Raw genomic sequence first — 16,540 nt, 5'->3', positions numbered from 1 at the left:
GAACACAGCAGGTATCTGTTGTCTTTGGCTTCCAAGAAGAGCTGTATGGCAGTGAGCTCAGTCATCACGACAATCCAGCCCTTTCCGGCAAGAGTCACGCTCACGGCCATTATCTTGGAGGCCTCCAGGGCCCTGGGAGAAGCAGGAATTGCAGACCTGCCCTTGGGAAAAAGCTAAGGTTCAGAGGGTTTTAAAGAAGCAAGGTCAAGGTCGCTGACATGACAATGAGCTCCCATTTTTCTCTGTGGAGGCCAGAGCGCTCTTCTGCAGGAGAGCCCATAACCTTGAGAACTGAGCCTGAAAACATCAGTGATTAGAACTGCACATTTTCCAAGGCACAGTGTCGCACAATACTTTTGGGGGGGCATCTCTGCAACTCCGCTTTTGCTTCCACACCCCCCCTTTCTCTAAACCTGAAGAATGACCTCAGTTCGGGATAAAGAGAACAAGAGAGGGCTCCATCACTGTTCAGGGAAACTGGTCTCCACCTTAAGTAGACACAATTCTATTACTATTTTTGATAATTAATAATTACAAAATAACAATATGATTAGGATAATGATTGTAAAATAGTAAAAAATGCGTGGGCCCTTCATATACTGTTACATGACATCCACAAAATAATGCCACAGGGAAACCCTGAGGATCCTCGCTGTTGCCTAAGAGGAGCTTGGGACCCTGAGTAACTTGACCGAGGTCTCCAGCCAGGACTGGAGTGTGGGCTGCAAGATTTAAGGTGGTGCCCACCTCAGGGGCGTGGGAGCAGAGGGCCAGGGGCTGGGAGAAAGGGCCACCTTAACTATTGCACCCAAACCCTCAACTGCTTCTGTGGGCCTTTGTTTTGCCGAGAAAAAGCCAACGTCCCATTCTGGAACTGAGAGTTTTGAATCAATAAGGGTCTACCATGCTCAGCAAAATATTATCAAGGCATGCATTTTTGTGAGAAGGCTGGTCCCAGCCTTGGGGGGCGGGGGGTGGCGGGGAGGGGCTGTGGTTGGATCTTTTATTCTTTGCCAGACCTCCAATAGTTGAGAACGGGAACTCCAGGAATTCATTGTCAAGGACACTCCTTTTGTTGGAAGCAAGCTGGGCGTTGGAATGCGGTGACCGCCTAGGGGTTATAGCGTTTGGGGTTGGCTCCCTTGGAGGGTCTTGGATAATGGGGCCAGGGAGCGGTCGTGCCCCACGCTATTTTATATTTGATACATATATGTATGCTTGTCCCTGCTTTGTTGCCTCCAAGCCTTCAGTACAGTTTTATTTAATCCTTTAGCCTGGGGTTAGCTGTGCTTGGACATAGGCAGGAGCCTGTGTCCCTGCCGGGAACAGAGGTACTGGGAGAAAGGGCAATGCCGAAGGGAAACTGCCACAGAGACATGGCCTCCCAGACGCCGCGGCGTGGAGCCCGACGGCCGGCAGAGCTGACACCGGGAGGCATCCGTAGACCACGTAAGCGTTCCTGGAGGATTTCCAGAAATACTTGGGGAGGGGACCCTGGCAAAGGGCTGGACTTGCCACAGCCAAGTGAACTGAAGGAGTAAGATGATGCCTATCTCAGAACTGAGGCTGGAATCTTCAGCGTTGCCAGAGAAAGTTAGAATTAAACCTGGGGAGGGTGCACTTTGGGGGCGTCAGTGCCTTCTGATTCTGTTGGACCCAAGGGGAGCCTACAGCCTGCGACCTGCGACTCACTCCGGGGCGATCCTTCTCGAGGACGTCGCAGCCATGTGAGGGGAGGGCCTTGGCCGCGTGAGAACGGTCTGCCCGCGAAGCTGGTGGGCTGTGAGGGCTGTGTGTGTACTTGGCACTGTCCCGGCGGAGCCAACTGAGAAAGTCGGGGTCCCCTTTTGGAGGAGCAACTGCAAGCAAAGATCCTGAGCCAACATGGTCCATTCTCTACCAATGCTGGTGTTTGTTTTGCTCAGTGGAGAACCAGGCTGTGGGGGTGTGGGCTGAGCTCAGCCGGCACCCCAAATCCCATCTGGATCCTGTGCACTCAAGGGCCCAAAGGAAATCTACTGAGAAGGGAGGCTGAAGGAGACAACCCGTCCCCACGCCAGGGCACCGTCAGCCACGGCTGTGGAAGCAGCTTTAGGAGGAGGCAAGGGAGGTGGGAAGTAGAATCCAGGAGACAATGCTGGGTCCTCGCTGGGGAACTCACTGCCCAGGAGGCCTGGAGCAGAGAAGAGGCCCTAAAACAGGAACGGGTCTTCCTGGCTTACCCGTGTCCTGGGAGTGCCGTGAGAATCACACCACCCCGACGGCAAGGAAGTTTGTCATCTACAGACCCCACTTCAAAATAAAGTCCTTATAACTCTTCGATTGCTTTGAGTTTGGTACCTGTATATCAATGGGGCGGTTGCAGATTTTTCCTGGGTGAGCTACCCGGAGGTCTGAAATTTTCTCCCCACCTTGAGTGTGTGACACTTTGTCATGGTTGAACCACTCTGTCCACTCCACATCTAGACAGAAAGCAAAGAGCAGGGTGAGGCGGGAAGGGCGCGGGAGGGCAGCTTCCCCCGCAGCGTGGCCCCCAGCACCCTCGGCGCAACAGGAATCGAACACCGTGCGTCCGGCTGTGCGCCCAAGCACTCTGCCAAGTCTCCCACCTTTTCATTAAAAGCGCCTCTTACTGACTTTCTCACTTGCCGAAAACAACAGAACACATATTCTTCGTTACCGCAGAAAAGATGACGATGAAAGCTACGGCCAGCCTGTTGCTCGAGGCCTGCAGGGAGGCCATTGCTCTCTGCACCCCAGCCCCCCGTGTGGCCCCGTGAAGGCCGGTCCTGTTCCCGCCCGTTTCCTGCCGACAGCACCATCGCTCGGCACAGAGAGGCCCTTCTCTCCCACTGTTGGGTTTTCCTGGTTGCCCCAGACTCTCCTCACCTTGAACCCACTCGCTGGAGGAAGAGACGTTGAAATGCTCGCCGTGCTCCGTCTGGAACACTTTGGACACCCGGGCAGCCGCGGAGCCACGGTGTCCTGTGTAGAGAGCAGGGGCGTCAGTGACCGCACCCCCCCCCCACATTCCAAAGAATGCATTTCTAAGACAGAGCAAACCCCCTAAACACATAGATCTTGAACTCTTTCTTTAAAAAACAACAACAACGAAAAAAACCTTTCAGGCCAATCTCTCTACTTGGGAAGTAGATTATCTATTGTCCCTTCTTCTGCTTCAGTTTTAAAAATTTAATTAAAATCTGTATTTTGGAGCCCCAATTTCTCCCGTGAATTCCTGTCTAGGAATAGAACCAGCAGGGTCTTCTGCTAGGTGGTAAAGACCTATCCAAAGTATCTTTTTAGCTCAAAATATTCCCCCTGCTGGATCTGTCCTGGTTCTTGCCTGTCCTAGGTCCCTTGTTTTGAATTAAGTCAGTGGTGATCTCTTTGCAAATGTAAATATTATCTTAGTGATAGGCTTTGGCCACTTGCACGTAACAGGGCCAGCGAACATGGGCGTTGGGAGGTGGTTCCGCCACGTTCTGAGGGAAGACGGTCGTTCACAAAGACCCGGGCCTCTTGGTCAGAGAGACACGGAGGGGACTCAGCCTCTCTCCCTCTGTTCATTACCGTGATATTCAATATGGTCTTCCACTGAAGAAGAGGGATTTCCTTTCACAGTTAGGAAGCTCCAAGGGTGTCTGGTAAAAGCAACAACAAAAAGTAAAGTTCTTCACACGTCTGAGCCTGTCCCCGAGGCAGAGCTGAGACAGAGCCCGCCGATCCAGCAGCCCTCCCCACTGCTCCCGGCAGATCAGCTCGTTGGCCGGGCTTCCCTTGTCCCGGACCACAAGAGCCTGTCTTTGCAAGCGCTGTGCTTCCTACCCACCTGGCTCGCCTGATGTTTGCTCCCCGTGAGCCTCTTCAACGCCACTCTGGCAGGAGACGGGGCACGAACCACAAACAAGCCCACAGCCCTACAAACCCCCTGCCAGCCTCAATGAGGTCCTGAAGCGAGTGCTCCGGTGGCTTTGGGAAAACCAGGCTGCAGGATCCAGGAGAGAAAGGCTCTTTCCCTGATGCCCTGGCCTTGGAAAGTTAGGAGAGGCCTCTCACTCACAGTGGGGAACGGAGGAGGAAAAGCCGGCGGAAGACGTCCTCCACTGAAGTGAGCTCTAAGGCCGGAAGGTTTCCCTCCCCGTTCCTGTCTTCCCCCTGATGCCCATCTTCTGCCTCCCGCTCTCCCCATGACACGGCAATCGACTACGGTACTCAAGAGCTTTTGTTATTTTTTGTTTTGATCTTTCATTTTGGAAAGCAAATCTTTCCTGAGGTTGGGGATTTGATCGGGTCACTCTCTTGCTTAAGATCCATCAATGGCTCCCCAGTACCCTTTGCATGAAAGCCAAGCTCCTGGGCGCAGAGCAAAATGTCTTCCTGTGCCCACCTCCTCAGCTTGTCTCTGCCCTCTCCCTAGTGCCCCCTTCCGCTGCCTGTGCTCCTCCCGCCTTCAGGAGAGACTCACGCTCGGCCTGGGCCTCGGCACCTGCGGTCTCTCGCGGGGAGCCCGCGTGCCTTCATCCTCACCTGCAGCTCTGCGCCTTGAGCCCTTCGCCCACCCTCTTGCTCACGCCTCCTCATCACTTCTCTTTTTGTTCCCGCCTGCCCACGAGAGCTCAGCACGCCTCGTCTGGCCCAGAGTCTCGCGCCAACACCCACGGACCGCCACACAACTCGGTTCTTCTGCTGATTTTAGATGCTTTGAGTTTTGTCCCTCAACGTGTGTCTGTACGAACGAGGGCTCAGCATGTAATTCCTGCCGGCCCGTGTCCTGCCCTCGGGGGAGTGGTTGTGACAACACAGGGCAAGCATCCATCCTCCCCGTGGCCATTGCTTCTCAGGAGAAAACAGTTGCTGACGTGTATTGAATCCTGATTCTGTGCCAGACAGGAGGGCAGATATTTTGCTACTTATTATCGCACCTGATCCCCTCCCACTGCTCCTGATGTACTTTGCTTTACAGACGCAGGAACTGTGCAGAGAGAATGAGCCCCCTCCCTGCAGGCACACCTATAGGAGGTGCAAATGCGGGCCGCGTCGCGGGCCCTTAGCCATTACCTTCTTCTGCTGAGGCCCTAAGCAGCCAGTCCCCTGGTGGTTCTCGCTGCCATTGTAAATCGATAAACTGGCCTTCTGGTTTATAAAACCAGGAAACAGAAGCCCCCTCAGCTTTTGCTAACAAAGGAGCCTAGCGATACCAAGGTGTCCTTTTGCCATCTTCGACTCCTTGAGCTCCCTGTCCAGACCCTTCCAAAATGAGCAGCCCCTGGGCTGTCAGAGAACACGCCCTGGACCCCAGAGCAACCCCCGGCCTCCCCCCTCCCTTGCCCAGGGGAGGCTCTTCTGGCCCCCAACCCTGCCTGGGCTTCTGCAGAGCTGAAGGGAGGGGCCCCATGATCTTGCAACAGCCACAGATTGGAGGACCTCGACCTTCCCCTGAGCTGAGATCTGGTTCAACATGATAAAAAGGTGTGGCCACTGTGGGGCAAACAGTTTCCTGTTGGTGCCAAGGTGTGTGCACACCAAAGTCAGGCATGAGGCTCTAATCCGAGACAAACCAAACACAGCGGGCATATCAAAGGCCCTTCTCCCCGGGTGCTGGGCTGGGCAGACACCTTGTAGGATCTCTAAACCAATGTCTGCCCGTCCCCCAGGCACACGATGACCCCTTTTGCCAAAGAATGGGCAAACGAAGCTAGCTGTGAATCTGAGGCATGGCTTACACACAGCAGATGTCCCACTGACATTTTGTAAGCGGCTGAATGAATGAATGAGTTCATGCAAACAGAGAGCTTTTGTGTTTTCAGAGTGGAATATGCTTTGTAAGAAAATCCGGGCTCCCAGATACACCCGGTGCGGACGGGCGTTTGCCCGCCACTCCCCAGGCCGGCACTGAGTGGGGTGTGCCACGGGCAAGGAACAGACACTAAGGTAACCTGCATGGCCCAGGGGGGCTTTGGGGTCCTGGAGCCTGGTGGGGGCGGGAGTGACGGGGGTACCTGAATCCAAGGTGTAGGAAGTGCTTGCTGCCCAGTTTGGTCATGGCCTTTCTGGCCGCGTCGTCCAGGTTCCGAGACCCCTCATCGTTCACTGCCACAGAAAGGATCCTGCCCACGGGCACCGCATTCAAGTACTGGACCAGACGTTCGCTCTCTTTCTTGGATCTATAGGTGTCAAACCTAAAAAGGGCAGAGGGGGTGGGTTTTAACCGTCCTGACAGCAGCCCCCCAAAAGAGGAGGTCTAAGCACATGTGTGCGTTGCAACAATGATCGTGCCATCCGAAGCCCTCAAGGGCTGTGATTTTTAAAGAACAGAGCTTTCGTGACAGCAAAAACCGACCTTCCCAAATTCGACAAAGGTAACCCCCTCTCACACACAGAGAATACCCACGACGCATGATTTCAAACAAAAATCTACACCACCCGGGATGAGCATTTACAAAGAAAAGACACAATTTTGTAATGATCCCCAACTCTCCCCCATGTGACTCTAAAGATTTGGTATAATTATAATGGAAATTCCGAAAGAATTTGTCTTGGGGCTTAAGGAAAATCGTTCTAAAACAGATCTAGAAGAATAAACCAGCGTGAATGGCCAAGATTTGGGGAAAGAAAAACAGTGTTGGTACGGGGGGTGGGGATGGGGTGGGTGTGGCAGGAAAGGTACTCCCGCATCCTAAGACTGGTTTGCAGGTGTTGGTGCAGAGCTGGCGTGTCCCGGCCAAGGCCCCTCATCCTTCCTGCCGCCCATCCCCCAGGAGCTACCTGCTGCGAGACCAGCGTGTCTCCATCTCCGTGCTATGACCACACCACACACCACATGTCTTCACGCATCCTTCTTTGCCTTTCTCTGCCTGATCACATGCTTACTACCTTCTAAGGGCCGGCCTACATCCTCATTCCTCCAGGTAATGCTCTCAGGAGATTCAGCCTGCACCTGTGTGCATGTGTGTGTAGCGTTTATTAACTCTACGCACACGCACTCCCCTAGCAGGTTCTCGAGGCCCCAGACACGTGCTGTCACCAAAGGAGATTTGGAAGGAGCCACTGTCCTGTCTTTGGAACCTGCACACCAGCTGTCGGGATGACTTCTCTTCCTGCAGCTCAATAAAGGCGCGAGGCCGGAGGCTGGCTCGCCGCAACGGACCAAACTGTACTGATTCCAGAGGCAGCGCCAAGGAGCCGGCAGGCCGCGTGTAAAGGGGAGGCTCTCGGACGGACGGACTTTGTGTCTATCAGGCTCATCCTGGCTTCCCACGTTACCTGTGCGCTGGGCATCGCTCAGCCCCAGGCCAAGGCAGGTGCCCAGAAGGAATACGGGTTAAGGGTCTGTCTGGGCAGATCTGGGTGTGAGTTGCCGCTCCGACACTTTCTGGCCTTGTGACTCAGAGCAAATGGATTCCCCTGAACCTCAGTGTTTTTCTCTGTACGACGTGGATAATCCCAGAACCCACGCACAGGGGCTCATGAAGGTAAATTACAGATGGCCAGAAAAGTGGTTAACAGGACGTTTTGCCCATAGTCTAATGACAGTGCACCTGCCCCTGCCAAAAACCTGGACATCACTGTGCCACGTTGCTGTTGCTCTGGGTCCCCACCCCTCTGCAGGCCCTTCTGTGCTTCAGACCACCACGCCCCTGCACCACTGGCCCTTTGCACTTGCTGCTTGCCATCTGGAACACTCTCTCCCTGACTCATCTTCGCCCTGCAGTTCTCAGCTCAAACGTTGCTTCTGTGCACCGGGCTTCCCTGACCTGTTGATGCAAAACGGGCTTCCCTAGTTAGCCTCCACCATTTCATTATGTCGTTTCCCCCTAATTGGGACGATCTGAAATGATGTTGTGCATACATGTGTGCCTGTCTGCTCGTTCCTGTTAATTCAGTTTCGACGCAAATGCCTAGGGTGGGAGAGACAGAACTCCTCCCGGCAGGGGCTTTCTGTCTGTTTGGCTCACTGCTGCATCCCAGCTCCCAGAGCCACATCTGGCTGGGGCACGGGTTCCATCGGTGTCTCTGGAGCAAAGGGCTATGTGTTTAAGTGAAGGCAGACCTTACCGATCCGAATGGATGACTGTCGCTGATTTGGGGTCAATGACGTGAACAATGACTCCACGGTGACCCCAGCTCCTTTCAAAAAAATAGCCTCCCTCCTCCATGCCGCCTGGGTGAAGGGTCTTGTTCAGAAATGTCCAAGAGAGCTTTTTCTGTCCGTGTAACTCAAGCGTGCCTCCTGGGCCAACCCCGATGTACTTCAGGCCAAAGTAAGGGTCCGGCTGAACACCTTCATCAGCCCTATGAGAGAAAACAGCTCCCCAGAGTCAGTCAACCCATCTCTTTACTGGATGCTGAGCCCAGAGAGGACCACGCTGCTCCCACGGCAGCCGCCATAGAAGCAGGCACACGTGGCGGCTGCCTGAGCCCAGCAGAGACAGCGTCACCCACCAGATCGCCCTAAGCCAGACCAAAATGGGGCCAAAATGCCTAGCAAAAATACTCATCACTAGTTTACATGTTGGTGCTCAGCACTAAGAGTTTTACATTCTGGTCCCTCCAGAGGTAGAAAACATGGAGCCAGGTACTACAGACCCTCGAATATTCTTGGCTACCACTCCTGAGAACCTCAACTCTTCAAAGAGAGAGCACAGCCCGAGGCCAATACCACAGGGAGGCTTTCTTTACCCTGTCCATCATGACCGATCGACTCAACACTCCCAGAAGCTCCCTGAGCCGTGACAGGATCGAAAGACAGAGGAAACTCTGGTGGGGACTCTCATAACTCCTGCGTGGACCTGGGCCACAAGAATCAAAACCCCCAGTAGACTGTCCCGGCTCGCGCCGACCACTGACATCTGTCCTGCTCATGGTTGCCCGATGGCCATCTATGAGGGTAATTCCCACCTTGCACGAAAGCCTTGCCATCCTGTCTCCCTCTCCCCTGTGGAAAGCCTCCTTCCCATCAGATCCCAGCGTAGCATTCGGCCCCCGGGAGCCCGTCCGCCCACCTTCCGTACAGAACGATGCTGAAATTGCCCTGGTACGGGCAGAGGGCACTCCCAGCATGCAGCTCTCCGCCATCGTCAATCAGGATGTGCCGGGCACGCAGAACAATGGTCTCCTCGTGGTCTTTAATGACTAGCTTTCCTGAGGACACAGGAACACACGTGGTCGTGGTGAGGTCACAGCCGGGGCGAGGGCAGAACCGCTAAGCACCAATCCCCCATCCGGATGGGCAAGAAGGCCCATCTCTCCAGCTCTCCCACGCTTGCCGCGCTCCCGGGTGGCTCCCCGCCCCACCCCGTCTCCTCCCGGCCTGGCCACGTGTGAACGCTGCCTGCTGGTGTGCACGGCCTTCAGTGAGCAAGCATCTGAAGGCGTGATGCGCAGGAATGCTCCCAGCACCAGCAAGACTCTCCTTCTATAAACGCTTCTTTCACCGAGACTGGACCTGGGACACCCGCTCCCAGGCGCCCAGAGCTACAGGCATCACCGCGGACCGGATGCTCCCACCTGGACCCAGAGCACACGACCTTCGTTCTGCCCGTCTGGAGCTATGGCAGCCGGCACCCACCTGCTGGGCTCCAAGGCAGTGGAGGGAGGGGAGGGGGATGGGGGGGACCGGCTTACCTCCCTCTGAGACGTGGATGGAGTTCACCGTGGCAGACGAGGTGAGCAGCAGGGTCCTGCCCCGGCCGATGTACACATAGTGGTCCGGGTCGTGGCCAGGGTTCCAGGGCTGCAGCTCGGGGCCCCGGTCCGGGCACTGAGCTGCCGCTGCCAAGGACAGAGAGATGTCACTGCCTCTACCCCCACCTCAGCACGCAGGGACTGCCGCACGGCCCTGGGGGCCCTCCCGCACCTTCACAGCTCCTGCCCTCTCCCTACTAGCACGAGGCCCTGGAGAACAAGGACTCCCCTGACGTAGGCGCCAGGAGCCCTGGGGTCCAGTCCCACGACTGTCTCAGTTCCTCACACGTCTGTGAACCAGCCACGTCCTTCCTCTGGGGTCAGTTTCTCCACTTATAAAAGGGAAGGTAGACCAGATGACTCCTGAAGACGTTCCGGGTCCCAGGGTTAGGGGATGATTTGCCCAGAGTGCTTGTCATCCGAGACATTCTTTCCTCTGGAAAGCAGTACTCCTAGAGGGAACACGGCTCCCTCCCCTCCCACGTGAGAATCTGACTCTCAGTTCATGTTCTAGCTCTGTTCCCCCAGAAACCTGAGGAGAGTATTATATAATACACCGTGTTACCGAGAACATCGCTTCGAATGAAGGTGACCCCTTATTAGCAAATGGCATCTAAACGGGGAGGGACTGTGCCTAATTTGTGTCTTTCCCTGGGAGAGAGGTTGTGCTGTAGGATCCTCTGAGTGCAGTGACCCTCGTAACCGGGCACGTTTCCCACGGGAACCCGGCAAGTGCCGTCTGTGGAGTTGCCTGAAGAGACTGCCATCATCTCTTTTAAAAGGAAGTAATGTGGGGGGCGCCTGGGGGCTCAGTCGGTTGAGCGACTGCCTTCGGCTCAGGTCATGATCCTGGAGTCCTGGGATCGAGTCCCGCATCGGGCTCCCTGCTCGGCGGGGAGTCTGCTTCTCCCTCTGACCCTCCCCCCTCTAATGCTCTCTCTCTCTCTCTCTCTCTCTTTCTCTCAAATAAATAAATACAATCTTAAAAAAAAGGAAGGAATTTGGAAATAAAGGTGTTGATGTTTAACAACATGTTGTTTATAGACTAAGTTTTGCAAAACAAATGTTACTGTCAGATTGAAAAGGGAGAGAGAGACTGGGCGAGGCTCCCCGGCCAGGGCACCTCCCACACCTGTCCAACCACGGCCTTGGTTCCTCTCCCCTGAGCTGTCACCTGGGGAACCACGCAGGGTGGCTTTTGGAAAGCTCTGTGGAGCGTGGCCAGGACTCTGGCTGCAAGCCCGGCTTGGCCGCAGCTGTTTCAGCCCTAAATCCTCCAAAGGGAACCTGATGCCTCGTGGCCTGTGGTGGCCTCATGAGTCAGAACATTCAGCTGAACTTAAAGGCCCCCGTGGTGGGTGTAGGGGAGGTGCTCCTCCCTGGCTCCAGTGCAAGCACCAGGAGGAGCCTCCTCGCCATCTGGCTGGCTGGGCTCGACTCCAGCAGCGTACTGTGGACGCAGGAGGGAGGAGAACTGCCTCGGACACGGGCGGACTCTCCTGGCAGCAAGGAACAATCCAGAGGGAAAGCGGTGGGAAGAGGGGGTGGGCGAAACAAAATGAGGGCTTGCCTCAGAGAACAAACCTGGACGCCTTCCTCCCCTCTGTCCCTCGAAAGCTGTAAAGCACGGGAACCGCTAGATTTAAAGGCCCCTGGGGGGTGGGGGGGCAGGCAGACCCGCCGCAGGGGCAAGGTTGCAGGTGAAGGTGAAGACCCCGGCGTAGGTTGGAAGGATGGACAGAACTTCCAGCTCAGGCCCCGGGGAAGGGCGCTGGACGCCTTGTGTCTCTTGAGCCACGTGGGTGTGGAGAACAACGTCCCAATGGGGGGCTGTGACCCCGGGTGGGAGTCCGTGCAATTACCGGCATGTCAGTTCAAAAATGTCTCTTTACTTTCGTTCCATTAACTCTGGGATGGGAGTGTCCACTCCGTATTTACTTATGTCAAGAGAACTGGAAGGGAGGCGCCCTCTATCTTCACTCAATGGCCCCAGATACGGACCCCAAACCCATATCACCTCGTCTTCTTTGTCCCTCTGAAGGCAGCGACTGGCTTCTCTCCTCTGCCGGGCACGGGGTGGGCCCTCGGCGCAGGCTGGCTGAGGTGTGCCCCTCCCCGGCCCTCCCCAGCCCCACAGCACCCGCCTTATGCCCACCAGCTCGTTCCCTGTCAGCACCACTCAGGCTCCGGGTCTCCTTCATGGAGGAGAGAATTTCACGTTGTTTGGAAAGCAGCTCTTCCAGCTATTGGGAGCCCCAAGGGGCTCGAGTCACCACAACACACTGAGAAATATGGCCCCCGCTCATCAGTGGACCTCCTGGCGCCCACAGGCTGGGCTGGGGGTGGGCCTGTGCTTCAGCATCCGGCAGCCCTGGGTCACCGGGGGCTAGGGCTGGAGCCTCCACCGCACGAAGAGGCTTCTGAGAGTCCTGCCCGTCCCTGGGTTTGTCTTCAGGTGGGTCAAGGGCTTGGTGGCTTCCAGCCAAGGAGGCTGCCCTCCACCTAGTTCTGGACCCGAGTGTCCGCTTCCAAGGAGGTGATGCTGCATCTGTGCCGGGGACACATGAGGCCCACTGGCGAGCCAAGTGGTCCAGACGTGGAGCCACAAGCATCCCAACTTCACGGGATAAAGCCCTAGGGTCTTGCCACCCGCATCTCCCAGGACCAGCTCGACCGCCCCTCTACTCTCCAAGCACACGCGCTGAGTCCAACGTCACATCTGGATTTGGAAGTGGTCAGGCTGACCCCACAGGCTCTCCTGTCATCAGGAGACCGTGTCCCAGAGCACCAGCAGCTCTGGCCCCACGGCAGAAGCTGAGCGGGCACAAGCCGGGCTCTTTCATTAGAGCTGGATATTCACATGCGGTGAAGGTCAGTTTCAGCAGGTTTTCATTTGTGGGAACCTGCCAAGGGCTGGCAATGGTCAGAGCCTTGGCTGGAATATCTCCAGGGCAGCCAGGTTTCCCAGGAGGGGCTGCAGGAGCAGGGAGCGGGGTGGAGAGTGAATGCAAGCCCGGCGCACTCGGGGCACGGGGGGAGAGACTGCAGAGAGGAGCAGGGACCAGGAGAACCAGAGACACGGCCTCCTACCCAGCGGTCTCCACCCGGACAGGGGAGAGACACCCAGGAAGTAGCAGGAAAGTACCCGATGAGAACTCCCCAAGGCCCTGAGGGGGTTCATCCAGAAACAAGACACCTGAGCCCCACTCCTGGCCTAGCGCCGATGCCCCTTGGCGTTCACTAGGTGAATCCATGACTAAAGAATGAATGAATGAATTCAGGCCATGCTGCCCACGATCTCACCGAGAGTTAAAACACTGCCTGCCTGCCCTGTCCCCTCCGGACCTGCAAGATTCCAGGGGAATCACCCTGAAGGAATTCTACTCGTGATGATTAGAGATTACTTCCTGCCCTCCGCGGGTCGAGCAGAACAAAACAAAGTTCCTTTATTCTTATTGCAGAAAAGCAGCCAGCTTGATTAATGATAAGAGCATGAGCTGCGATGGTGATGGTGTCATTGCTAAGCCTCTGCTCGAAACAGACACATGGTCCCCCATCTCTCACCTGCCACCCCAAGTCTGTCTCCCTGATGGCTGTCTCCTGTTGTCCCCACAAACCTGCCCTGAGCTTCTGCTTGTTCATTCAAAATCGTCCCAGGAAAAAGTTGACACTGAGATCAGAAAAGCAGACCTTGCGTAGAGCATCACAGCTGACAAAGCGCTTAACAGTTCCCAGATTTTATGACGGCAAAGTGAGGAGGGAAGGGTGGGCTCAGGTGGAGGTGGCAGGCTGGCTCCCAGACGTGTGATTTTTCTCTGGACTCCCCCCCCCCACCCCCGCTGACCAAAGCGGTCTGTGACATTTGAATTGGCTGTCAACATTTAACAAGAAAGGAATTTTACGTAAAACTCTAGATTTCTGCCTTCTCTTAAGAATTCATGAGATCCCGCAATGGGGCCCCACTTTCACACATGACAGCCATTGGCCAGAACTGAGAAATGGGTGTCCCTCTGGAGGAGCCTGAACTGCCCAGGTGACCACGGTCCCCGCCTGGCCAGCCCCACTGGTGTGCCTGGCTCCTGTGGATGCTGAGTGTGGAACCCCTGCATCTAGTCCAGCCCCAGCATTTCGTGGCTTACGACGTAGGCCCAGAACAAGACTCGCCTGGGATGGGAGGTTAGCAGGGACCGGCCAGAGCCCCGCCGCCCTGCCCCTGCCCTGTGGCTCCTTCTCCTGCCCCCAGCAGCCTCGCCTTCCCACTGAGGCACGGAAGTGCCACGGCGCTGTGGTGGCTCACCTGTGGACGCGGCCCCAGGGAAGCAGGCCAGGCTGAGGCAGCTGAGTGTCAGCATCGCCTTGAAGGAGAAGTCCTGCCTGCTGGCAGCTCCCATCCTGGCGGAGTGATCCCTGAAACTGAAGCACGCTGAGTGAGACCCTGAGTGAGTCCACAGACGGGGCGGACACAGACAGGGCCACCGGCACACACAGGGGCAGTGCCAGTGGGCACGGGCCAGCCAGCCGGGGCAGAGTCCTCAGCTGCCATGACTCAGGGCCGGGCAGACCTGGGCACGCCTGCCCCGTCCCGCCGGGGGCCTGCAGCTCAGAGACCCGGCAGTGGATAGAATTTCATCCTCGGTGCCCGCGCTCCCGCCCCTCCAGAATGAAGCCTTTTTCTTAAGAAGCAGAGAAAACCGAAAATACTCCCACGCAACATGAGCTGGAGGAGATTAGATGCCACGAACTTGCTGTGCGAGCTCAGCTTTTCTGACTGAACTCTCTGGGCCTCAGTTTCTTAATTTGGAAAACAAGGCTGTGGACGGGCTGAATTCTAATCTTTGCTCCATTTTTATCAGTCTACGCTTCTAAAATAAGTCTTGATAACAGGATATCTGTGTGTTACAAACCCTCTGTGTATCACCTAGCCAAAGGAAGATGAGGTGGAGATAGAGAATTGTCCCCCAGCTGTTCCCTCCTTCCTTGGGAAACGAACTCCTGACTTTTATCTGCGAGTATGGGCACCTGGTATAAAGACTACCTTTCCAGACTCCCTTGTATAAGTTGTGGCCTTGGAATTAAGTTCTGGCCAACACAGCCCCAGGACGGTGTGTGAATTCCAGGAAATGTCCTTAGGGGAAACCGGGAAGACCTTCCTTCCTCCTTCCTTCCTGCTGGCAGGAACGTGGATATGATGGCTGGATCTCCAGCAGCCCTCTTTGGCTACGTAGTGGGACCCATGCTGAAGGTGGCAAAGCAAATCTAGAGAAACATCTAGGCCCTGCCCATGTGGAGAACTGAACAGCCCTAGATTACGGATTTATTTTTATGTGTGAGAGAACTAAATTTCTTTTTCATTAAACCTCTATTTTATTAAAGCTACTTATCTTTTCCGTTTTACTCCTACAGACGGTCGATATGGGACTCTTGTCTAGATAAACACCAAGACAGGACGAAGATGCCAGATTCCCCTTTCAGAACAGAATGCACCCAGGAAACACGTTTGTCCCTCTGGGGCCACACAGATGGCTCAGACTGGGCTCGGTGGGGGTGACCAGCTCTGGCTTCCCTGCCGGGGTCCCCGGGTCCTATCCCGGACGTGACGGCGGCCGTGCCCTGGCACAAACATAGTCTCCCTCACAAAGAAAGGGGCCTAAACCTCTCTTGCCCGACAGGCTCCTCCCCTTGAACCAGCTCAGGGACAAATCTGACCATCCCTGGCCCGTGGGCTCCCAGTAAAGTGTTTGGGGCGCCCCAGGGGAGTCGGGGCAGACAGGAAGGTCTGAGCAGAGCCCCTTGCCTTGGGCCTGCGTCCTTCTGCGCAGGGTGTGCCAGGAGGTGGGGAGGGAGAAACCGATACTCTCAGATTCAATGCCCGCGGTGTCCTCCCTGCCTGGCCCGGGCCTGGCCTGCGAGAACAACAGGCCCATTCTGGTCGCCTCGGCTGGCCGCTGCAGGCACGCATCGCGGCATCTGGGAACGGCGCCTTTCCCATGGCCCCAGAACAGGAGGGTCTGCGTTCCTGCTCTCTGTAATAGAGAGGAGGGACTCCAGGGACGGAGAGGGGCACGGCCCCGCTCTGAAGTCCCGATCAGGAAAACCAGGGGCAGCTTGCTATCTGCTGCAGAGAAGCCCCCCATCACCATGGGGCTCCTCTAAAGGGCGCCCAGACTTCCGGACCACAGGCAGGCACCTCCGCTCACAGACGGAATGTCCCCAGCTCCCAGTGTGGAGGGGATGGGAACGGGAGGCGGTCTGGGTGCGGGCACCCCTTCTGCCCCAGCTCCTGGGGTCCACCGGGAAAGCACCGCTTCTGTGGGCCCCGGATTCCCACGCAGAGCGGATGTCAGGCGTGCAGGGGCCCTGCAGCTCTGACATCTTCTGATTATATCACCGGTCATTTCAAAGATCTCACACTCACACACGCACACAATCACTTTCTGGGTGGACATACGCACAATTCCACTTGGAGGGATAATGCTCAAAACCTCTTTGTCCCAACATTAAAGAGACCTCTGCCGTGTCTCTGTCTGAGCCATGGGAGGCAGAGAGGCCTCCTGCCTAGAGAGGTGAACCCCACATTGCCAGGGTGGGAGGCAGGCTTCTGTGCTCTCTCTCCTGGGAGTGGCTTCCAGCGCCCGAGTACAGAAACCCCGAGGAACATTCTGTTGAAGCGAATCCCCAAAGTTTCTCAAATTTCACTTGGGAGTTCTTCACCAAGGGAGGGCGGCTTTTTCCGCCGGCCACTCAAAGCTTTCTGGCAACGGGAGTTGAGATTCTGCTGGCAAGATACGGTCCTGACCCGGTTCCCAGCTGCCGAAGGCCCAGGAAAAGCACACACTGGCCAACAGTGCTAGAA

The 16,540-nt window shown here is 56.0% G+C and overlaps 1 protein-coding gene across 1 annotated transcript in view; it reads right to left on the bottom strand.

Annotated features, from left to right (window-relative positions):
- CEMIP (cell migration inducing hyaluronidase 1) overlaps nt 1-14,078 on the bottom strand; it is a 56,533-nt gene extending 42,455 nt beyond the window's left edge. The window contains exons 1-8 of the mRNA XM_028089433.2: nt 13,985-14,078; nt 9,628-9,774; nt 9,006-9,144; nt 8,059-8,295; nt 6,003-6,182; nt 3,574-3,644; nt 2,890-2,985; nt 2,341-2,462 (exon numbers count right to left, since the gene is read on the bottom strand). Of these exons, the coding sequence (XP_027945234.1) occupies nt 2,341-2,462; nt 2,890-2,985; nt 3,574-3,644; nt 6,003-6,182; nt 8,059-8,295; nt 9,006-9,144; nt 9,628-9,774; nt 13,985-14,078 (1,086 nt within the window). The remainder of the gene's footprint in view (nt 1-2,340; nt 2,463-2,889; nt 2,986-3,573; nt 3,645-6,002; nt 6,183-8,058; nt 8,296-9,005; nt 9,145-9,627; nt 9,775-13,984) is intronic.
- Nucleotides 14,079-16,540: the final 2,462 nt, after the last annotated feature.

Source organism: Eumetopias jubatus, unplaced genomic scaffold, assembly GCF_037043125.1.
Source record: "Eumetopias jubatus isolate StellerSeaLion01/CBP00866 unplaced genomic scaffold, mEumJub1_p1.0 scaffold_7, whole genome shotgun sequence".
Taxonomy (NCBI): Eukaryota; Metazoa; Chordata; class Mammalia; order Carnivora; family Otariidae; genus Eumetopias; species Eumetopias jubatus.
The sequence above is the reverse complement of the archived record's forward strand: the minus strand, read 5'-3'. Positions and strand labels throughout refer to the sequence as shown.